The 24635-nt window shown below is 43.6% G+C and overlaps 2 protein-coding genes and 1 long non-coding RNA gene across 53 annotated transcripts; 1 reads left to right on the forward strand and 2 right to left on the reverse strand.

Moving 5' to 3' along the window:
* Positions 1-3955: 3955 nt before the first annotated feature.
* LOC127922813 (cytochrome P450 3A27-like) lies at positions 3956-20559 on the forward strand (the record flags this gene model as incomplete). Its single annotated transcript, XM_052506685.1, has 10 exons — positions 3956-4055; positions 4699-4812; positions 7404-7492; positions 10082-10230; positions 11007-11134; positions 13637-13715; positions 17405-17565; positions 17755-17981; positions 18337-18499; positions 20307-20559. Coding segments are annotated over 10 exons (1336 nt in total), but the record flags the coding sequence as incomplete, so codon positions are not given.
* On the reverse strand, positions 14922-15883 carry LOC127922812 (uncharacterized). Of its 2 annotated transcripts, none has more exons than XR_008112416.1 (3): positions 15709-15883; positions 15385-15511; positions 14922-15288 (listed from the first exon to the last, which is right to left on the reverse strand). It is a non-coding gene; the product is annotated as an uncharacterized LOC127922812 (long non-coding RNA). The 2 variants fall into 2 exon arrangements; XR_008112415.1 differs by having other exon boundaries at positions 15385-15609.
* On the reverse strand, positions 18515-20300 carry LOC127922811 (uncharacterized). 50 transcript variants are annotated; one of them, XM_052506684.1, is made up of 5 exons: positions 19990-20300; positions 19843-19947; positions 19202-19327; positions 18761-18844; positions 18515-18697 (listed from the first exon to the last, which is right to left on the reverse strand). In XM_052506684.1, the coding sequence occupies exons 1-5, from the start codon at positions 20188-20190 to the stop codon at positions 18599-18601; spliced, it is 615 nt and encodes a 204-aa protein (XP_052362644.1). In that variant the 5' UTR covers positions 20191-20300; the 3' UTR covers positions 18515-18598. The 50 variants fall into 50 exon arrangements, 37 of the variants coding, with proteins under 37 accessions (XP_052362644.1, XP_052362643.1, XP_052362639.1 ...); XM_052506683.1 differs by lacking the exon at positions 18761-18844 and adding an exon at positions 18887-18970; XM_052506679.1 differs by adding an exon at positions 18887-18970 and having other exon boundaries at positions 18515-18781.
* Positions 20560-24635: the final 4076 nt, after the last annotated feature.

A 24635-nucleotide genomic window follows, 5' to 3' on the forward strand; every position in this document is an offset into this window, starting at 1 on the left:
GTGTTTCTCCTCTGTGAAGGTTCTATGATGGGAGGAAGTCTGTTCTCTGTATCATGTAGGATTGTAGGTGTATCCAGACCCCTTCACTTTTCCACATTTTGTTACATTACAGCCTTATTCTAAAATGAATTTAATCGTTTTTTTCCCTCATCAATCTACTCACACAATTCCCCATAATGACAAAGCAAAACCTGATTGTTTTTTAAAGTTTTGCAAATATCACATTTCAATAAATATTCAGTTCCTTTATTCAGTACTTTGCTGAAGCACTTTTGGCAGCAATTACAGCCTCGCATCTTCTTGGGTATGATGCTACAAGCTTGGCACACCTATATTTGGGAGTTTCTCCAATTCTTCTCTGCAGATCCGGTCTCTGGCTGGGCCACTCAATGACATTCAGAGAACTGTCCCAAAGCCACTCATGTGTTGTCTTGTCTGTGTGCTTAGGGTTGTTGTCCTGTTGGAAGGTGAACCTTCACTCCAATCTGAGATCCTGAGCGCTCTGGAGCAGGTTTTCATCAAGGATCTCTCTGTACTTTTCTCCATTCATTTTTCTTTGATCCTGACTGGTCTCAAGTCCCTGCCGCTGAAAAACCTCCCCACAGCATGATGCTGCCACCACCATGCTTCACTGTAGGGATGATGCCAGGTTTCCTCCAGACGTGACACTTTTCATTCAGGCCAAAGAGTTTAATCTTGGTTTCATCATCAGACCAGAGAATCTTGTTTCTCATGGTCTGAGTGTCCACGACTTCTCCCGAAGTTGGTCCTCTCCTTGTTGACGTCACTGGTCTTGAGCCATCACCGATCTACTTTTCATTTTCCATTTGTTTTGTCTTTGTCTTTTTCACACCTGGTTTCAATTCCCCAATGACTTGTTCATTATTTAACCCTATTATTTATCCCCATGTTTGTTTGTGAGTAATTGTTTGTATGTTATGCGGTCCGTTATTTTTTATTATTACGCTTTATTGTGATTTATTATTTTGTATTTTCCTATCTTGAGTAAATTACATTTATTTACTCATATCTGCTGTCCTGCGCCTGACTCCTCTACACAGGCTACACAAAGACCTCATTACACTGAGAGTATTTAGGTACCTTTTGACAAACTCCAAGCAGGCTGTCATGTGCCTTTTACTGAGGAGTGGCTTCTATCTGGCCACTCTACCATAAAGGCCTGATTGGTGGAGTGCTGCTGAGATGCTTGTCCTCCTGGAAGGTTCTCCCATCTCCACAGAGGAACTCTGGAGCTCTGTCAGAGTGACCATCAGGTTATCTCCTTGACCCAGGCCCTTTTCCCCCGATTTCTCAGTTTGGACAGGTGGCCAGCTCTAGGAAGAGTCTTGGTGGTTTTTTGATTAACGAATGATGGAGGCCACTGTGTTTTGGGGGACCTTCAATGCTGCAGAAATGTTTCCAAGATCTGTGGCTGAACACAATCCTGTCTCGGAGCTCTACGGACAATTCTTTCGACCTCATGGCTTGGTTTTTGCTCTGACATGCACTGTCAACTGTGGACCTTTATATAGACAGGTGTGTGCATTTCCAAATAATGTGCAATGAATGGAATTTAACACAGATGGGTATTTCTGTTAGGTATTTCTGTTTTTCGCTTTCTCGTTATGGGGTATTGTGATGTTGTTATAGGGTATTGTGATGTTGTATTAAGGTATTGTGATGTCATTATGGTGTATTGTGATAAAGGTGTTTTTTCACCTTTATTTAACCAGGTAGGCTAGTTGAGAAGTTCTCATTTGCAACTGCGACCTGGCCAAGGTAAAGCGTAGCAATTTGACACATACAACAACACAGAGTTAGACATGGAATAAACAAAACATACAGTCAATAATACAGTAGAACAAAATAAAACAAAAATCTATATATACAGTGAGTGCAAATGAGGTAAGTTAAGGAAATAAATAGGCCATGGTGGCGAAGTAATTACAATATAGCAATTAAACACTGGAATGGTAGATCGGCAGAAGATGAATGTGCAGGTAGAGATACTGGGGTGCAAAGAAGCAAGATAAATAAATACATCCAGACGCTAACTAGCTACAAGCTATTTAGTCATTGTTAGTTTTTTTTTTTACCTGGATAACACTCGCCAGTCCAGCTTCCCTGCCCATCCACCGCTGCCCCTGGACACTGATCTCTTGGCTACATAGCTGATGCACGCTGGACTGTCCATTAATCACGGTACTCCATTCTGCTTGTTTGTTTTATCTGTCGGCCCCGTTGCCTAGTCAACGCCATTTTACCTGCTGTTTGTTGTGCTAGCTGACTAGCTGTTGCTGTCTCACCTACTGTTTTAGCTAGCTTTCCCAATTCAACACCTGTGATTACTGTATGCCTCGCTGTATGTCTATCTCAAATGTCAATATGCCTTGTATACTGTTGTTCAGGTTAGTGATCATTGTTTTAGTTCACAATGGAGCCCCTAGTTCCACTCTTCATACCCCTGTTACCTCCTTTGTCCCACCTCCCACACATGCGGTGACCTCACCCATTACAACCAGCATGTCCAGAGATACAACCCTCTCTCATCATCACCCAGTGCCTGGGCTTACCTCCTCTGTACCCGCACCCCACCATACCCTGTCTGCGCATTATACCCTGAATATATTCTACCATGCCCAGAAACCTGCTCCTCTTATTCTCTGTCCCCAACGCTCTAGGCGACCAGTTTTGATAGCCTTTAGCCGCACCCTCATCCTACTCCTCCTCTGTTCCACGGGTGATGTGGAGGTAAACCCAGGCACTGCATGTCCCCAGGCACCCTCATTTGTTGACTTCTGTGATCGAAAAAGCCTTGGTTTCATGCATGTCAACATCAGAAGCCTCCTCCCTAAGTTTGTTTTACTCACTGCTTTAGCACACTCTGCTAACCCTGATGTCCTTGCCGTGTCTGAATCCTGGCTCAGGAAGGCCAAATTCAGAGATTTCCATACCCAACTATAACATCTTCCGTCAAGATAGAACTGCCAAAGGGGGAGAGCCTGCAAAGTAATGTCATACTTTCCAGGTCCATACCCAAACAGTTCGAACTACTAATTTTGAAAATTACTCTCTCCAGAAATAAGTCTCTCACTGTTGCCGCCTGCTACCGACCCCCTCAGCTCCCAGCTGTGCCCTGGACACCATTTGTGAATTGATCGCCCCCATCTAGTACTTCAGAGTACGGCTGCACAGTAATGTCTCTTATCGATGGCGGTTATGATGTCGTTTAGGACCTTGAGCGTGGCTGAGGTGCACCCTTGACCAGCTCTGAAACCAGATTGCATAGTTGTGTGTAGATTTATGAGGGTTTTGTATTTATCTATTTTAGAATAAGGCTGTAACTTAACATAATGCCATAGTGAAGGATGAGAGGCAGTGTCACGACCTTAGTTCTCTTTGTTTTCTTTATTATTTGGTTCGGTGGTGTGTTTAGTTTTTTATATTGTCTAGGGGTTTAACTAGTCAAGGTGTTTATATGTCTATGGTTGCTGAGATTGGTTCTCAATCAGCTGTTTATCGTTGTCTCTGATTGGGGACCATATTTAGGCAGCCATATTCCTTGGAGAGTTTGTGGGTTGTTATTTTATGTTTAGTTCTCTGTCCTGAGTCATATTGCTTCACGGTTCGTTTTGTTGTTTAGTTTAGTTCTGTTCAGTTCTTTAATTAAAGTGTTATGTTCCCTTACGACGCTGCGTAAAAAAATCTATCTTCTTTACATGTAATCAGTGGGTTTCTCCTCTTTATGACGACCAGTCTCCTCGTTACGACGAAATGCCTCTGTGAAGGATCTATGATTGGAGGCAGTCTGTTCTGTGTACCATGTAGGTGTATATATAGTGGTTAAAGCCAGGTGTGTTTCTCCTCTGTGAAGGATCTATGATGGGAGGCAGTCTGTACCATGTAGGTGTGTATATCTAGTGGTTAAAGCCAGGTGTGTTTCTCCTCTGTGAAGGATCTATGATGGGAGGCAGCCTGTTCTGTGTACCATGGACAAAAGCATGATCAAGACCGTCCTGATTAAAGAGTGTTACAACATCTTCACCAACCGCAGAGTGAGACCACACACACACACACACACACACACACACACACACACACACACACACACACACACACACACACACACACATACATAAAATGAATAATAATAACCCTACATTTATTGCTGATATTATTAATACATTATTTGTGGCATCATTTCAAAGTAGTGTGAATATTATGTAAATAGAATGAGCATTATTAAATCATATATTTGTTCAAACTGTCCTCCATGTTTTTGGACTTTACGTTTCTGAATGGTGATATTTTTGATAATTAATACAACTGTCCTCCATGTTTTAGAACTTCCATCTGAATGGTGATCTGTTTGATGATTAATACAACTGTCCTCCATGTTCTAGAACTTCCATCTGAATGGTGATCTGTTTGATGATTAATACAACTGTCCTCCATGTTCTAGAACTTCCATCTGAATGGTGATCTGTTTGATAATTAATACAACTGTCCTCCATGTTCTAGAACTTCCATCTGAATGGTGATCTGTTTGATAATTAATACAACTGTCCTCCATGTTCTAGAACTTCCATCTGAATGGTGATCTGTTTGATCATTAATACAACTGTCCTCCATGTTTTAGAACTTCCATCTGAATGGTGATCTGTTTGATAATTAATACAACTGTCCTCCATGTTTTAGAACTTCCATCTGAACGGGGAGCTGTTTGACGCGGTGTCCGTTGCCGAGGACGATACATGGAGACGGATCCGCAGTGTCCTCTCACCTTCCTTTACCTCTGGACGACTGAAAGAGGTAGAACCATCCCTCCATCTCTCCCTTTCTGTGTTTTATCAACTTGTTATAAAGTCATTATAGCTTGTTATAAACTCTATAAACTCATTATAGCTTGTTATAAACTCTATAAACTCATTATAGCTTGTTATAAACTCATTATAGCTTGTTATAAACTTCATCACATCACACCACCACTTAATTTTAAGAATGTGAAATGTCAGAATAATAGTATAGAGAATTATTTATTTCAGCTTTATTTCTTTCATCACATTCCCAGTGGGTCAGAAGTTTACATTCACTCAATTAGTATTTGGTAGCATTGCCTTTAAATTGTTTAACTTGGGTCAAATGTTTTGGGTAGCGTTCCACAAGCTTTCCACAATAAGTTGGGTGAATTTTGGCCCATTCCTCCTGACAGAGCTGGAGTCCGGTTTGTAGGCCTCCTTGCCTGCACCCCCACAACATGATGCTGCCACCCCCACAACATGATGCTGCCACCCCCACAACATGATGCTGCCACCCCCACAACATGATGCTGCCACCCCCACAACATGATGCTGCCACCCCACAACATGATGCTGCCACCCCGTGCTTCACGGTTGGAATGGTGTTCTTCGGCTTGCAAGCCTCCCTATTTTTCCTCCAAACATAACGATGGTCATTATGGCCAAATTTTGGTTCATCAGACCAGAGGACATTTCTCCAAAAAGTACAATCTTTGTCTCCATGTGCAGTTGCAAACTGTAGTCTTGCTTGTTTATGTCGGCTTTGGAGCAGTGGCTTCTTCCTTGCTGAGCGGCCTTTCAGGTTATGTCGATATAGGACTCGTTTTACTGTGGATGTAGATACTTTTGTACCCGTTTCCTCCAGCATCTTCACAATGTCCTTTGCTGTTGTTCTGGGATTGATTTGCTCTTTTTGCACCAAAGTACGTTAATCTCTAGGACAGAACGAGTCTCCTTCCTGAGGGGTAGGATGGCTGCTATTGTTTGTACAGATGAGACCTAGGACAATGCCTCAGGTCTACCTGGCCTGATGACTCCTTGCTGTCTCCAGTCCACCTGGCCATGCTGCTGCTCCAGTTTCAACTGATCTGCCTGCGGCTATGGAATCCTGTCTTGTTCACCGGACGTGCTAACTGTCCCAGACCTGCTGTTTTCAACACTCTAGAGACAGCAGGAGAGGTAGTGATACTCTGAATGATCGGCTATGAAAAGCCAACTGACATTTTACTCCCGAGGTGCTGACCTTTTGCACCCTCGACAACCACTGTGATTATTAATATTTGACCCTGCTGGTCATCTATGAACATTTGAACATCTTGGCCGTGTTCTGTTATAATCTGAAGAGGACTGGCCACCCCTCATAGCCTGGTTCCTCTCTAGGTTTCTTCCTAGGTTTTGGCCTTTCTAGGGAGTTTTTCCTAGCCACCGTGCTTCTACACCTGCATTGCTTGCTGTTTGGGGTTTTAGGCTGGGTTTCTGTACAGCACTTTGAGATATCAGCTGATGAAAGAATGGCTTTATAAATACATTTGATTTAATTTTGATTTGCTCCCAAGGATGAGCCAGACTTGGGATCGAACACCAGGCGGTGCAGTGTTTTCACCGCTGCACCACCCAGGACCCCTATCTTCTTCATTCTAATGACATGATTGAATCATAATATAGGACTAGAATTAGATGCAGATCACTTCTCCTCACGAAGATTTAATGGTTTAACGCTAAAGAGCTTTTTATAAGGAGACGTCATGCTGTTCATACAAATAACTGGGAAATAACCTGGGAAAGGGGAGGAGTTACCGGTTTCTCTCTGTTCTTTATCCTGGAAAAGGGGAGTTACTGGTTTCTCTCTGTTATTTATCCTGGGAAAGGGGAGGAGTTACCGGTTTCTCTCTGTTCTTTATCCTGGGAAAGGGGAGGAGTTACCGGTTTCTCTCTGTTCTTTATCCTGGAAAAGGGGAGGAGTTACTGGTTCCTCTCTGTTATTTATCCTGGGAAAGGGGAGGAGTTACCGGTTTCTCTCTGTTCTTTATCCTGGAAAAGGGGAGGAGTTACTGGTTTCTCTCTGTTATTTATCCTGGGAAAGGGGAGGAGATACCGGTTTCTCTCTGGTCTTTATCCTGGGAAAGGGGAGGAGTTACTGGTTTCTCTCAGTTCTTTATCCTGGGAAAGGGGAGGAGTTACCGGGTTCTCTCTGTTCTTTATCTTGGGAAAGGGGAGGAGTTACCGGTTCTCTCTGTCCTCTATCCTGGGAAAGGGGAGGAGTTACCGGTTTCTCTCTGTTCTTTATCCTGGGAAAGGGGAGGAGTTACCGAATTCTCTCTGTTCTTTATCCTGGGAAAGGGGAGGAGTTACCGGTTTCTCTCTGTTCTTTATCCTGGGAAAGGGGTAGAAGTTATTTAGCGGAAATCTGGGTAACTGGGCAGCACTCTGCTAACAACTCTCTCTGTCTCTCTCTACCCCTCTCTCTCTCTCTCTCTCTACCTCTACCTCTACCTCTACCTCTACCTCTCTCTACCCCTCTCTCTCTCTCTCTCTCTCTACCTCTACCTCTACCTCTACCTCTACCTCTACCTCTCTCTCTACCTCTCTCTCTCTCTCCTCTAGATGTTTGGTATCATGAAGCAGCACTCTGCTAACCTGCTGAATGGAATGAAGAAGCAGGCAGATAAAGACCAGACCATCGATGTGAAGGAGTGAGTTCTGATTCCTAACCTCTGGCTATTCACCTTACAATTCTGAGACTTGATTATAATACACACACACACACACACACACACACACACACACACACACACACACACACACACACACACACACACACACACACACACACACACACACACACACACACACACACACACACAAACATATATAGCCACCCATTGCCTTGATAACAGTTTTGCACACTCTTGGCCTGAGGTAGAGCACCTCATCATAAGCTGTAGACACTATCTACCAAGATTTCATCTATAGACATATATATATATATATATAGATGTCATTGAGCCGCCAACAGATCCATAGCACTCACATTGGTAACCATGAAGTGCTTTGAAAGGCTGGTCGTGGCTCACATCAACACCATCATCCCAGAAACACTACACCCACTCCAATTCACATACCGCCCCAACTGATCCACAGATGATGCATGATCTCGATTGCACTACACCACCTACACTAGCTGTGCCACTAGAGATCCTGGTTCGTGTCCAATGGTCTAAAGCACCGCAGTGCTAGCTGTGCCACTAGAGATCCTGGTTCGTGTCCAATGGTCTAAAGCACCGCAGTGCTAGCTGTGCCACTAGAGATCCTGGTTCGTGTCCAATGGTCTAAAGCACCGCAGTGCTAGCTGTGCCACTAGAGATCCTGGTTCGTGTCCAATGGTCTAAAGCACCGCAGTGCTAGCTGTGCCACTAGAGATCCTGGTTCGTGTCCAATGGTCTAAAGCACCGCAGTGCTAGCTGTGCCACTAGAGATCCTGGTTCGAGTCCAGGCTCTGTCGCAGCCATAAGACTGCTGAACAATGAATCAATTGGCTGTTTACATATTTTTGCTTTAGTTTATTTAGTAAATATTTTCTTAACTCTGTTTCTTGAATTGTTTTCTCAGTTAAGGGCTTGTATTTCACTTCATAGCAACCTGTCGTATTCGGGCGCATGTGACAAATACATTTAATTTGATTTAGTTGTGGTCAGTAAATCAAATCAAATCAAATGTATTTATATAGCCCTTCGTACATCAGCTGATATCTCAAAGTGCTGTACAGAAACCCAGCCTAAAACCCCAAACAGCAAGCAATGCAGGCGTAGAAGCAGTAGTTGTGGTCAGTAGTTGTGTGGTCAGTGGGTGTGGTCAGTAGTTGTGTGGTCAGTGGTTGTGCGGTCAGTAGTTGTGGTCAGTAGTTGTGTGTTCAGTAGTTGTGCGGTCAGTAGTTGTGGTCAGTAGGTGTGTGGTCAGTAGTTGTGGTCAGTAGTTGCGTAGTTGTGGTCAGTAGTTGTGTGGTCAGTAGTTGTGGTCAGTAGTTGTGTGGTCAGTAGTTGTGTGGTCAGTAGTTGTGGTCAGTAGGTGTGTGGTCAGTAGTTGTGGTCAGTAGTTGTGTGGTCAGTAGTTGTGCGGTCAGTAGTTGTGTGGTCAGTAGTTGTGTGGTCAGTAGTTGTGTGGTCAGTAGTTGTGGTCAGTAGTTGTGTGGTCAGTAGTTGTGTGTTCAGTAGTTGTGGTCAGTAGTTGTGTGGTCAGTAGTTGTGTGGTCAGTAGTTGTGTGGTCAGTAGTTGTGTGGTCAGTAGTTGTGTGGTCAGTAGTTGTGTGGTCAGTAGTTGTGTGGTCAGTAGTTGTGGTCAGTAGTTGTGTGGTCAGTAGTGGTCAGTAGTTGTGTGGTCAGTAGTTGTGTGGTCAGTAGTTGTGTGGTCAGTAGTTGTGTGGTCAGTAGTTGTGTGGTCAGTAGTTGTGTGGTCAGTAGTTGTGGTCAGTAGTTGTGTGGTCAGTAGTTGTGTGTTCAGTAGTTGTGTGGTCAGTAGTTGTGTGTTCAGTAGGTGTGTGGTCAGTAGTTGTGTGTTCAGTAGTTGTGTGGTCAGTAGTTGTGTGGTCAGTAGTTGTGTGTTCAGTAGTTGTGTGGTCAGTAGTTGTGTGGTCAGTAGTTGTGTGGTCAGTAGTTGTGTGGTCAGTAGTTGTGTGGTCAGTAGTTGTGGTCAGTAGTTGTGTGGTCAGTAGTTGTGTGGTCAGTAGTTGTGTGGTCAGTAGTTGTGGTCAGTAGTTGTGTGGTCAGTAGTTGTGTGGTCAGTAGTTGTGTGGTCAGTAGTTGTGTGGTCAGTAGTTGTGTGGTCAGTAGTTGTGTGGTCAGTAGTTGTGTGGTCAGTAGTTGTGTGGTCAGTAGTTGTGTGGTCAGTAGTTGTGTGGTCAGTAGTTGTGTGGTCAGTAGTTGTGGTCAGTAGTTGTGTGGTTGTGGTCAGTATTTGTGGTCATTATGCGTGGTCATTATGTGTGTGGTCAGTAGGTGTGGTCATGTGTGTGGTTAGTAGGTGTAGCCAGTAGATGTGGTCAGTAGTTGTGTGGTTGTGGTCATTATGTGTGTGGTCAGTAGGTGTGGTCATTATGTGTGTGGTCAGTAGGTGTGGTCATTATGTGTGTGGTCAGTAGGTGTGGTCATTATGTGTGTGGTTAGTAGGTGTGGCCGGTAGATGTGGTCACTAGTTGGTCAGTAGTTGTGTAGTTGTGGTCAGTAGTTGTGTGGTCAGTAGTTGTGTGGTCAGTAGCTTTGTGGTGTGTAATTGTGGTTGTGTTCCAGGTTCTTTGGGCCCTACAGTATGGACGTGGTCACCAGCACAGCTTTCAGTGTGGACATTGACTCTCTGAACAACCCTTCAGACCCCTTCGTCTCCAACGTCAAGAAAATGACCAAGTTTGACATGTTCAACCCTCTGTTGCTCCTATTCGGTGAGACTGTATACGTACATACACACACAGACACACGGACACAAAGTTTAACTTTTTAATGGGTTGTACACCTTTCTATAAAACGTTTCTCTCCTTTTCTCCTCTCCCTCCTCCTCATCTCCTCTCCTCTCCTCTCATATTCTCCTCTATTCTCCTCTATTCTCCTCTATTCTCCTCTATTCTCCTCTATTCTCCTCTCCTCTCCTCCTCTCCTCTCCTCTCCTCTCCTCTCCTCTCCTCTCCTCTCCTCTCCTCTCCTCTCCTCTCCTCTATTCTCCTCTTCTCCTCCTCCTCTCCTCTCCTCCTCTCCTCTCCCTCCTCCTCTCCTCTCCTCTCCTCATCTCCTCTATTCTCCTCTATTCTCCTCTATTCTCCTCCTCTCCTCTCCTCTCCTCTCCTCTCATATTCTCCTCTATTCTCCTCTATTCTCCTCTTCTCCTCCTCTCCTCTCCTCTCCTCTCCTCTCCTCTCCTCTCCTCTTCTCCTCCTCTCCTCTCCTCTCCTCTATTCTCCTCTTCTCCTCCTCCTCTCCTCTCCTCCTCTCCTCTCCTCCTCTCTCTCCTCCTCTCCTCTCCTCATCTCCTCTATTCTCCTCTATTCTCCTCTATTCTCCTCCTCTCCTCTCCTCTCCTCTCATATTCTCCTCTATTCTCCTCTATTCTCCTCTTCTCCTCCTCTCCTCTCCTCTCCTCTCCTCTTCTCCTCCTCTCCTCTCCCTCTCCTCTCCTCTCCTCTCCTCTCCTCTCCTCATCTCCTCTTCTCCTCTATTTCTCCAGTGTTGTTTCCCTTCACTGGTCCGATCTTGGAGAAGATGAAGTTTTCTTTCTTCCCGTCTGTGGTGACAGACTTCTTTTACGCCTCGCTGGCGAAGATCAAATCTGGACGTGACTCTGGGAACTCAACCGTAAACATGTTTTATATTTCTATATGATTGTTATATTGATATTTTCATCTGTACATTTGTATTTGTACCGTAATATTCTGTATTTACTTATTATATAACTATGAAACTATGAAACTAGTGATGGGGACCAATATGGAATGTCTATATCGATATCATGTCGAATTTAAAAAACACTATTATTGGGACCAAAAATCTACAGTCATATTAGAATATGTTTGTGTTGGTTGTGATTTGACGAGATCCAGTAGAATCTGTTTGTCTTGGTTGTGATTGGACCAGATCCATTAGATCTGCAGGTAGCCTAGTAGTTAGAGTGTTGGACTAGAAACCCGAAAGGTTGCAAGATCGAGTCCCGAGCTGACAAGGTAAAAATCTGTCCTTTTCCACCTGAACAAGGCAGTTAACCCACTGTTCCTGGTAGGCCGTCATTGAAAATTAGAATTTGGTCTTGACTGACTTAGTTAAATAAATACAATTAGCTGTTGCAAAAAGGTCCACATGAAACATTATGAGGACAGAACTACATACGTAGTCTACATATCAATGCAACACAAACTGTCTAGGTCAAATAGGGGTGTTGCTTTATCTTTTTTGAAACCAGGTTTGCTGTTTATTTGAGCAATATGAGATGGAAGGAAGTACATTTTCTTGAAATTTGTTCTGGATTTGGGTTTTGATGAAAAGACCCCTGGTGGCATGTCTGGTGGGACAAGTGTGTGTGTCAGAGCTGTGTGTAAGTTGACTATGCAAACAACAATTTGTGATTTTTTAACACATTGTTTCTTATCAAAAGTGATGCAGTCAGTCTCTCCTCAACTCTCAGCCAAGAGAGACTATCAGCATAGTATTTATATCAGCCCTCTGGTTACAGAGCAAAGAGCAAACGTGCCGCTCTGTTCTGGGCCAGCTGCAGCTTAACTAGGTGTTTCCTTGCAGCACTGGACCACAGATTAGACAAAACTAGAACCTGCAGAACTTGCTTTTGGGTGTCTTAATTTTTTTTTTTAATGTTTTTATTTGACCTTTATTTGACCTTTATTTGACCAGGTTGGCCAGTTGAGAACAAGTTCTCATTTACAACTGCAAACTGGCCAAGGTAAAGCAAAGCAATGCGACACAAAAAAACAACACAGAGTTACATATTGAATAAACAAACATACAGTCAATAACACAATAGAAAAGAGAAAGTCCATATACAGTGTGTGCAAATGGCGTGAGGAGGTAAGGCAATAAATAGGCCACAGTAGCGAAGTAATTACAATTTAGCAGCTTAACACTGGAGTGATAGATGAGCAGATGATGATGTGCAAGTAGAAATACTGGTGTGCAAAAAGAGCAGAAAAGTAAATAAAAATAAAAACAATATGGGGATGGATGGGCTATTTACAGATGGACTATTTACAGCTGCAGTGATCGGTTAGCTGCTCAGATTGCTGATGTTTAACGTTAGTAAGGAAAATGTAAGTCTCCAGCTTCAGCGATTTTTGCAATTCGTTCCAGTCACTGGCAGCAGAGAACTGGAAGGAAAGGCGGCCAAAGTTGGTGTTGAATTTGGGGATGACGAGAGAGATATACCTGCTGGAGCGTGTGCTACGAGTGGGTGTTGTTATCGTGACCAGTGAGCTGAGATAAGGCGGAGCTTTACCTTAGCATAGAATTACAGATAACCTGGAACCAGTGGTTCTGGCGATGAATATGTAGAGAGGGCCAGCCTACTAGAGCATATAGGTCGCAGTGGTGGGTGGTATAAGGGGCTATGGTAAAAAACAAAACGGATGGCACTATGATAGACTACATCCAATTAGCTGAATAGAGTTTTGGAAGTTATTTTGTAGATGGCATCGCCGAAGTCGAGGATCGGTAGGATAATCAGTTTGACGAAGTTTGGCGGCGTGAATGAAGGAGGCTTTTTGCCGAAATAGGAAGCTGATTCTAGATTTGATTTTGGATTGAAGATGTTTGATTTGAGTCTGGAAGGAGAGTTTACAGTCGAGCCAGACGCCTTGGTATTTGTAGTTGTCCAAGTATTCTAGGTCAGAACCAGTAGTGATGCTAGTCAGGCGGGGGTGTGCGGGCAGCGAATGGTTGAAAAGCATGCATTTGGTTTTACTAGCATTTAAGAGCAGTTGGAGGCCAAGGAAGCAGCGTTGTATGGCATTGAAGCTCGTTTGGAGGTTAGTTAACACAGTGTCTAAAGAAGGGCCAGATGTATACAGAATGGTGTCGTCTGCATAGAGGTGGATCAGGGAATAACCCGCAGCAAGAGCGACATCGTTGATATATACAGAGAAAAGAGTTGGCCAAAGAATTGAACCCTGTGGTACCCCCATAGAGACTGCCAGAGGAAAGGACAACAGGCCCTCCGATTTGACACACTGAACTCTGTCTGCGAAGTAGTCGGTGAACCAACTATCTGTTGGTTGTGATTGGACCAGATCCAGTAGAATCTGTTTGTGTTGGCTGTGATTGGACATATTTGACCTAAATTCATTCTGCTCGCAGAGTCGGGTGGATTTCTTACAACTGATGATCGACTCTCAGAAAGGCAATGACACGAAGACAGGAGGAGAACCGACTAAAGGTACCTGCCGAACAAACACCTGTTAACTATTGTTATAAACACACACCTGTAAACTGCTGTTACAAACACACACCTGGAAACTACTGTTACAAACACACACCTGTAATCTACCGTTACAAACACACACCTGTAAACTGCTGTTACAAACACACACCTGTAAACTGCTGTTACAAACACACACCTGTAAACTATTGTTACAAACACACACCTGGAAACTGCTGTTACAAACACACACCTGTAAGCTACTGTTACAAACAAACACCTGTAAGCTACTGTTACAAACACACACCTGTAAGCTACTGTTACAAACACACACCTGTAACCTACTGTTACAAACACACACCTGTAAGCTACTGTTACAAACACACACCTGTAAACTACTGTTACAAACACACACCTGTAAGCTACTGTTACAAACACACACCTGTAAGCTACTGTTACAAACACACACCTGTAAACTGCTGTTACAAACACACACCTGTAAGCTACTGTTACAAACACACACCTGTAAGCTACTGTTACAAACACACACCTGAAACTACTGTTACACACACCTGGAAAGACAGGACAATACAGTGGCCTAGAAATGTTTCATGTACGAGACTGAGAGCGTGCCTTTCTTGTTTACCTTTTATATTGACAACGTTATTGTCCGGTTGAAATATTATAGATTATTTAGGCTAAAAACAACCTGAGGTTTGATTTTAAACATCGTTTGACATGTTTGTACGAACTTTACGAATACTATTTGGATTTTTCGTCTGCCTGTTTGAGCCTGTGGATTACTGAACAAAACGAGCAAACAAAACAGAGGTTTTTGGATATAAAGAGACATTATCGAACAAAACAAACATTTATTGAGTAAAAGATGTCTTCTGAGTGCAACCATATGAAGATCATCAAAGGTAAGTGATTCATTTTATCTCTATTTCTGACTTGTGTAACTCTTCTACTTGGCTGGTTACTGTTTGTTATGATTTGTCTGCTGGGCGCTGTTCTCAGATGGTAGGCTTTCGCCATAAAGCCTTTTTGAAATCTGACATCGTGGTTGGATTAACAAGAAGTTAATCCTTAAACCTATGTATAACACTTGTATGTTTTATGAATTTTTATATTGGGTATTTCTGTTTTTGAATTTGGCGCTCTGCAATTTCACTGGACGTTGGCCAGGTGGGACGCTAGCGTACCCTAGTGAGGTTTTAAACTACTGATACAAACACACACCTGTTACAAACACACACCTGTAAACTACTGTTACCAGCACACACCTTTACACTACCGTTACAAACACACACCTGTTACGGACACACACGTTACAAACACATACCTGTTACAAACACACACCTGTAAACTTCAATTACCAACACACACTTGTAAACTACTGTTACTTACACACACCTGTTACAAAAATGTCACGTAGAGTAGAGCCAGAAGTCTAAACTGAAAAACCTGACCTCTATCAAATATAAAGATGGCGGAGCCGCAAAGGTCTTCTGGGTGTTTGTTTACAGAGTGATTCCGGATGAAAAACAACAGTAGTCATCCAAAGTATCCTTTATGAGGGCAGCTTAACCTCTCTAGGGTAGGGGCAGTATTTCCACCTCCGGATGAAAAGGAGCCCAGAGTAAACTGCCTGTTACTCAGGCCCATAACCTGGGATATGCTGAACCTCTCTAGGGTAGGGGGCAGTATTTCCACCTCCGGATGAAAAGGGAGCCCAGAGTAAACTGCCTGTTACTCAGGCCCATAACCTGGGATATGCTGAACCTCTCTAGGGTAGGGGGCAGTATTTCCACCTCCGGATGAAAAGGGAGCCCAGAGTAAACTGCCTGTTACTCAGGCCCATAACCTGGGATATGCTGAACCTCTCTAGGGTAGGGGGCAGTATTTCCACCTCCGGATGAAAAGGGAGCCCAGAGTAAACGGCCTGTTAGTCAGGCCCATAACCTGGGATATGCTGAACCTCTCTAGGGTAGGGGGGCAGTATTTCCACCTCCGGGTGAAAAGGGAGCCCAAAGTAAACGGCCTGTTAGTCAGGCCCATAAGCTGGGATATGCATAACATTGGTAGATTTGGATTTTTAAAAAACACTCTAAAGTTTCTACAACTTAAAATAATGTCTGTGAGTATAACAGAACTGAAATGGTAACCCCGAGGACGAACCAACCACCCCCCTCAAACAAATTCTGCCTACCACTATTTTCAAGGACTGTCAATTTTATTATAAGGTGAAATCCTCCCAGATGGCAGTCAGATCTTGAAAGGTAAGGCATTTATTATATCGCTATTTCTGACAATCATGTCGCAACTGCCTGGTTGAAAAATGATTTTCATGCATTTGTATGCTGTCCTCATATGGTGTGCCTTTTGAAATCTGACACGGCGGCTGGATTCACAAGAAGTTAAGCTTTATTTTGATGTATTACAAACACGTATATTTTAATGAATGTTAGATATTTAAAATACTGTAGTTTGAATTTCGCGCTCTGGACAATTTAAAACCTCTTAGGTAAGGGTGAGACGTCTGCGTCCCCCAACAGGAAATGGAAATGCGCAACGCCAAATGCTAATAGTACTCGCTAAAACTCAAACTTTCATTAAAACACACATGCAAGGTACTGAATTAAAGCTACACTCGTTGTGAATCTAGCCAACAAGTCAGATTTTTAAAATGCTTTTCGGCGAAAGCATGAGAAGCTATTATCTGATAGCATGCACACCCCGAAATACCTGAAGGGGACGTAAACAAAATAATTAGCATAGCCAGCGCTACACAAACGCAGAAATAAAATATAAAACATTCATTACCATTGACAAGCTTCTTTGTTGGCACTCCTATATGTCCCATAAACATCACAATTGGGTCTTTTTCCCGATTAAATCCGTCCATGTATACCCAAAATGTCAATTTATGTAGCCCGTCTGATCCAGGGAAAAAACGTCTTTACATAACGCAACGTCATTTTTTAAAATTAACAAAATTGCCTATAAACTTTGACAAAACACTTCAAAGTACATTTGTAATCCAACTTTAGGTATTAGTAAATGTTAATAATCGATCAAATTGATCGTGGGGGCGATGTGTATTCAATAGCTCCACGTCTTGAAATGAGGGTCGATAATTGTCTCTTCCAAAACTTCCTGTCGTGGACCGGATTAAATCAAGTGTCTCTTCTTCGTTTGACCAAGGAACAATGTCAAGGAAATTGCCAAGAGTGGTGACACCGTGTGGAAGCTGTAGGACTTGTAAACTGAGAGGTATATATTTTCGCAGGCCATAGACAATACAGCCAACTGGCGGATTGATCTTTTTTTGGGGGGTGAACAGTTTTCCTTGGAGTTCGCATGTTAAACACGTCCTGTTATAGTCAGACATGGTTTAACCAGTTTTAGAAACTTCAGAGTGTTTTCTATCCACACATACTAATCATATGCATATACTATATTCCTGGCATGAGTAGCAGGACTTTGAAATTGTGCGCGATTTTTAACAAAATGTTGAAAAAATAGTCCCGAGCTCTAAGAGGTTTTAATTAACTCATGCTACAAACACACACCTGTTACAAACACACACCTGTTACAAACACACACCTGTAATCTACTGTTACGTACACACCTATATAACTACTGTAACAAATACACACCTGTTACAAACTATTCCCTCCTCTGCTCCCTCTCTCCCTCCACAGGACTGACTGATCATGAGATCTTGTCTCAGGCCATGATCTTCATCTTCGCCGGCTACGAGACCAGCAGCAGTACTATGAGTTTCCTGGCCTATAACCTGGCAACCAACCCCCATGTCATGACCAAACTGCAGGAGGAGATAGATACTGTGTTCCCCAACAAGGTAACCCCACACCATGACCAAACTGCAGGAGGAGATAGATACTGTGTTCCCCAACAAGGTAACCCCCACACCATGACCAAACTGCAGGAGGAGATAGATACTGTCTTCCCCAAGGGGTGAGGTACTGATGTGTGTGTATCCCGGTGTCAGATGAGGTGAGGTACTGATGTGTATGTAACCACGGTGCAGGCTCCAATCCAGTACGAAGCTCTGATGCAGATGGACTATTTGGACTGCGTGTTGAACGAGTCTCTGAGACTGTACCCCATCGCCCCGCGACTGGAGAGGGTCGCCAAGAAGACGGTGGAGATTAACGGCATCGTCATCCCCAAAGACTGCATTGTCCTGGTTCCCACGTGGACCCTCCACCGTGACCCAGAGATCTGGTCTGACCCTGAGGAGTTCAAACCAGAGAGGTACTGGACCGCACCGTAACCACAATCTAACCATGACACAACCTTAACATAACCATAACACAACCTGAATACAACCACAGTACAACAATACCACAACCACAAATCAATTACAACACCATGTTTAATGTGTCTGAACCGTAACCACAATCCAACCATAACACAACCACAATACAAACACAAGATCATTATTACATTTTGCTTCAACTTAACTACAGTGCATCATTATATCATCATACAATGTGGAACCTGAACCACAACCACAAATCAACTACAATACAACAATTAATGTGTCTGAACCACAACCACAAATCAACTACAATACAATGTGTAATGTGTCTGCCCTCCCCCTGTCCAGGTTCAGTAAGGAGAACAAGGAGTCTATTGATCCGTACACGTACATGCCGTTTGGGGCGGGGCCCAGGAACTGTATCGGGATGCGCTTCGCCCTGATCATGATCAAACTGGCCATGGTCGAGATCCTCCAGAGTTTCACTTTCTCCGTCTGCGACGAGACCGAGGTGAGACGCTCACCTGAGCAGACAGAATATGACATCATCAAACATCAGTATCTGTTTCAGCATGGTCACCACCTGTTTTAACATGGTCACCACCTGTTTTTACATGGTCAACACCTGTTTTAACATGGTTACCACCTGTTTTAACATGGTCACCACCTGTTTTAACATGGTCACCACCTGTTTTAACATGGTTACCACCTGTTTTAACATGGTCACCACCTGTTTTAACATGGTCACCACCTGTTTTAACATGGTCACCACCTGTTTTAACATGGTTACCACCTGTTTTAACATGGTCACCACCTGTTTTAACATGGTCACCACCTGTTTTAACATGGTCACCACCTGTTTTAACATGGTCACCACCTGTTTTAACATGGTCACCACCTGTTTTAACATGGTCACCACCTGTTTTAACATGGTCACCACCTGTTTTAACATGGTTACCACCTGTTTTAACATGGTCACCACCTGTTTTAACATGGTCACCACCTGTTTTAACATGGTCACCACCTGTTTTAACATGGTCACCACCTGTTTTAACATGGTCACCACCTGTTTTAACATGGTCACCACCTGTTTTAACATGGTCACCACCTGTTTTAACATGGTCACCACCTGTTTTAACATGGTCACCACCTGTTTTAACATGGTCACCACCTGTTTTAACATGATCACCACCTGTTTTAACATGGTCACTACCTGTTTTAACATGGTCACCACCTGTTTTAACATGGTTACCACCTGTTTTAACATGGTCACCACCTGTTTTAACATGGTCACCACCTGTTTTAACATGGTCACCACCTGTTTTAACATGGTCACCACCTGTTTTTACATGGTCACCACGTGTTTAACATGGTCAGCACCTGCATGGTCACCACCTGTTTTAACATGGTCACCACCTGTTTTAACATGGTCACCACCTGTTTTAACATGGTCACCACCTGTTTAACATGGTCACCACCTGTTTTAACATGGTCAGCACCTGTTTTTACATGGTCACCACCTGTTTAACATGGTCAGCACCTGTTTTAACATGGTCACCACCTGTTTTAACATGGTCACCACCTGTTTAACATGGTCACCACCTGTTTTAACATGGTCACCACCTGTTTTAACATGGCCACCACCTGTTTTAACATGGTCACCACCTGTTTTAACATGGTCACCACCTGTTTTAACATGGTCAGCACCTGTTTTTACATGGTCACCACCTGTTTTAACATGGTCACCACCTGTTTTAACATGGTCACCACCTGTTTTACATGGTCACCACCTGTTTTTAACATGGTCACCACCTGTTTTAACATGGTCACCACCTGTTTTTACATGGTCACCACCTGTTTTAACATGGTCACCACCTGTTTTAACATGGTCACCACCTGTTTTAACATGGTCACCACCTGTTTTAACATGGCCACCACCTGTTTTAACATGGTCACCACCTGTTTTAACATGGTCACCACCTGTTTTAACATGGTCAGCACCTGTTTTAACATGGCCACCACCTGTTTTAACATGGTCACCACCTGTTTTAACATGGTCACCACCTGTTTTAACATGGTCACCACCTGTTTTAACATGGTCACCACCTGTTTTAACATGGTCACCACCTGTTTTAACATGGTCACCACCTGTTTTAACATGGTCACCACCTGTTTTAACATGGTCACCACCTGTTTTAACATGGTCACCACCTGTTTAACATGGTCACCACCTGTTTAACATGGTCAGCACCTGCATGGTCAGCACCTGTTTTAACATGCTCACCACCTGTTTTAACATGGTCTGTTATTCTCTATAGATCCCTTTGGAGATTGACATCCAGGGTTTCCTGATGCCAAAACGACCAATCAAACTGAGGCTGGACCCCCATAGCAACACCCCTAGCAACACCACCGCTACCACTCTGAAGGGTCCAAAAATGTGACCGAATGCAGGAGCCCCCCACCCTTCCCTAGAGCCCCCACCCTACTCTAGAGCCCCCCACCCTACTCTAGAGCCCCCCACCCTACCCTAGAGCACCCCACCCTACTCTAGAGCCCCCACCCTACCCTAGAGCCCCCACCCTACCCTAGAGCACCCCACCCTACTCTAGAGCCCCCCTAGAGCCCCCCACCCTACCCTAGAGCCCCCACCCTACCCTAGAGCACCCCACCCTACCCTAGAGCCCCCCACCCTTCCCTAGAGCCCCCCACCCTTCCCTAGAGCACCCACACCCTACCCTAGAGCACCCCACCCTTCCCTAGAGCCCCCACCCTTCCCTAGAGCCCCCACCCTACCCTAGAGCCCCCCACCCTACCCTAGAGCACCCCACCCCACCCTAGTGTCCCGCACCCTACCCTAGAGCCCCCACCCTACCCTAGAGCACCCCACCCTACCCTAGAGCCCCCACCCTACCCTAGAGCGCCCCCACCCTTCCTAGAGCCCCCCCCTAGAGCCCCCACCCTACCCTAGAGCCCCCCTAGAGCCCCCACCCTACTCTAGAGCCCCCACCCTACCCTAGAGCACCCCACCCTACTCTAGAGCACCCTACCCCACCCGGGAGAACCCTACTATATACAGTGGGGCAAAAAAAGTATTTAGTCAGCCACCAATTGTGCAAGTTCTCCCAATTAAAAAGATGAGAGGCCTGTAATTTTCATCATAGGTACACTTCAACTATGACAGACAAAATTAGGGAAAAAATCCAGAAAATCACATTGTAGGATTTTTAATGAATTTATTTGCAAATTATGGTGGAAAATAAGTATTTGATCACCTAGAAACAAGCAAGATTTCTGGCTCTCACAGACCTGTAACTTCTTCTTTAAGAGGCTCCTCTGTCCTCCACTCGTTACCTGTATTAATGGCACCTGTTTGAACTTGTTATCAGTATAAAATACACCTGTCCACAACCTCAATCAGTCACACACACACAATGAAATGTTCAGTTCAGTCAGTTCAATCAGAAATTAAATTTAAAATGGCACATAGCTGATAAAGCGCTGGGATTGAATCCTGGTCTCAGTCTCATGCTTGGTTTGAGTAGAACTCAGAAACCCATTTCCACCAGATAAAAGAGAGATAGTAATACTATGGATGCATTAGAGGTACATGTCTTGTTAAAGTTAGACACCAGGGGGTATTAAATCCATGGCATGATGTCATGTCTGGATCCTGCACACTACTGGCTGGTGGCTGGAATCCTCCTAGAATGTAGAACTCTAGCTGGTGTTCTCTAGAACTGTACTCTCATTCTGTTCCTCTGGGTGTTCTGCTGTCCAGTCATTCCAAAATAGAATCTTTACTGTCTGTTGAGATGATCCCTGCAGCTGCTTGGTTTTAACTTTAATCATCACAAACCAATAAAATCATCACACTAATGAACAAGGTCGTCTGTGTATTTTATTAGCATCCATAAGACAAAACATTATAGATGATCGTCTACTGTAGGCATGTTGGTTGATGCTCAGTGTTAAATTCTCATTTCTTCATCTCAACCAATCTCTTAAGAAAATTCACAAATCAACTTGATTGGACGCACACAACACAAGTTTACATACACTTCGGTTGGAGTCATTAAAACTAGTTTTTCAACCACTCCACAAATGTCTTGTTAACAAACTATAGTTTTGGCAAGTCGGTTAGGACATGTACTTTGTGCATGACACAAGTAATTTTTCCAACAATTGTTTACAGACAGATCATTTCACTGTATCACAATTCCAGTGGGTCAGAAGTTTACTGTGCCTTTAAACACATTGGAAAATTCCAGAAAATTATGTCATGGCTTTAGAAGCTTCTGATAGGCTAACTGACATCATTTGAGTAAATTGGTGGTGTACCTGTGGACGAATTTCAAGGCCTGCCTTCAAACTCAGTGCCTCTTTGCTTGACATCAAAGAAATCAGCCAAGACCTCAGAAAAAAACATTGTAGACCTCCACAAGTCTGGTTCATCCTTGGGAGCAATTTCCAAACACCTGAAGGTACCATGTTCATCTGTACAAACAATAGTACGCAAGTATAAACACCATGGGACCACTCAACCGTCATACCGCTCAGGAAGGAGACACGTTCTGTGTCCTAGAGATGAACGTACTTTGGTGCGAAAAGTGCAAATCAATCCCAGAACAACAGCAAAGTACCATGTGAAGATGCTGGAGGAAACAGGTACAAAAGTATCTAAATCCACAGTAAAACGAGTCCTATATCGACATAACCCAAAAGGCCGCTCTGCAAGGAAGAAGCCACTGCTCCAAAACCGCCATAAAAAAGCCAGACTACGGTTTGCAACTGCACATGGGGACAAAGATTGTACTTTTTGGAGAAATGTCCTCAGGTCTGATGAAACAAAAATAGAACTGTTCGGCCATAATGACCATCATTATGTTTGGCGGAAAAAGGGGGAGGCTTGCAAGCCAAAGAACACCATCCCAACCGTGAAGCACAGGGGTGGCAGCATCATGTTGTGGGGATGCTTTGCTGCAGGAGGGACTGGTGCACTTTACAAAATAGATGTGGGCATATTGAAGCAACATCTCAAGACATCAGTCACGAAGTTAAAGCTTCGTCGCAAATGGGTCTTCCAAATGGACAATGACCCCAAGCATACTTCCAAAGTTGTGACAAAATGGACAACAAAGTCAAGGTGTTGGAGTGGCCATCACAAAGCCCTGACCTCAATCCCATAGAAAATGTGTGGGCAGATCTGAAAAAGCATGTGCGAGTAAGAAGGCCCTCAAACCTGACTCAGTTACACCAGCTCTGTCAGGAGGAATGGGCCAAAATTCACCCAACTTATTGTGGGAAGCTTGTGGAAGGCTACCCGAAACGTTTGACGCAAGTTAAACAATTTAAAGGCAATGCTACCGAATACTAATTGAGTGTATGTAAACTTCTGACCCACTGGGAATGTGATGAATGAAATACAAGCTGAAATAAATCATTCCCTCTACTATTATTCTGACATTTCACATTCTTAAAATGAAGTGGTGATTCTAACAGACATAAAACATGTTTACTAGGATTAATTGTCAGGAATTATGAAAAACTGAGTTTAAATGTATTTGGCTAAGGTGTATGTATCCTTCCGACTTCAACTGTATATAAGGCTCAAATATTCATGTTTCAGGTGAGGTCTATGCACAGCAAGTCAATTAATTAATTAATTAACAGCTATTCTTGGAATATTTTTTAACGGACTCCCAATTACATGGCTTTACTGTTTAATCCTAGTTTTCCCAACCTTGCAGATTTATTTTGGCTATACAGTTCCGGTCAAACGGCGAAAGGGACATTAATGCTCAGTTAGAGAACGGCTTATGTTGTCATAAGGTGTATGCACCAATTTGTAAGTCGCTCTGGATAAGAGCGTCTGCTAAATGACTTAAATGTAAAATGTAAATGTAATGCTCAGTTAGAGAACTGCTACAAACGGCTAAATGGACATTAATGCTCAGTTAGAGAACTGCTACAAACGGCTAAATGGACATTAATGCTCAGTTAGAGAACTGCTACAAACGGCTAAAGGGACATTAATGCTCAGTTAGAGAACTGCTACAAACGGCTAAAGGGACATTAATGCTCAGTTAGAGAACTGCTACAAACGGCTAAAGGGACATTAATGCTCAGTTAGAGAACTGCTACAAACGGCTAAAGGGACAATAATGCTCAGTTAGAGAACTCCTACAAACGGCTAAAGGGACATTAATGCTCAGTTAGAGAACTGCTACGAACGGCTAAAGGGACATTAATGCTCAGTTAGAGAACTGCTACGAACGGCTAAAGGGACATTAATGCTCAGTTAGAGAACTGCTACAAACGGCTAAAGGGACATTAATGCTCAGTTAGAGAACTGCTACAAACGGCTAAAGGGACATTAATGCTCAGTGAGAGAACTGCTACAAACGGCTAAAGGGACATTAATGCTCAGTTAGAGAACTGCTACAAACGGCTAAAGGGACATTAATGCTCAGTTAGAGAACTGCTACAAACGGCTAAAGGGACATTAATGCTCAGTTAGAGAACTGCTACAAACGGCTAAAGGGACAATAATGCTCAGTTAGAGAACTCCTACAAACGGCTAAAGGGACATTAATGCTCAGTTAGAGAACTGCTACAAACGGCTAAAGGGACATTAATGCTCAGTT

The sequence above is a fragment of the Oncorhynchus keta genome, unplaced genomic scaffold (genome assembly GCF_023373465.1).
Source record: "Oncorhynchus keta strain PuntledgeMale-10-30-2019 unplaced genomic scaffold, Oket_V2 Un_contig_27206_pilon_pilon, whole genome shotgun sequence".
NCBI lineage: Eukaryota > Metazoa > Chordata > Actinopteri > Salmoniformes > Salmonidae > Oncorhynchus > Oncorhynchus keta.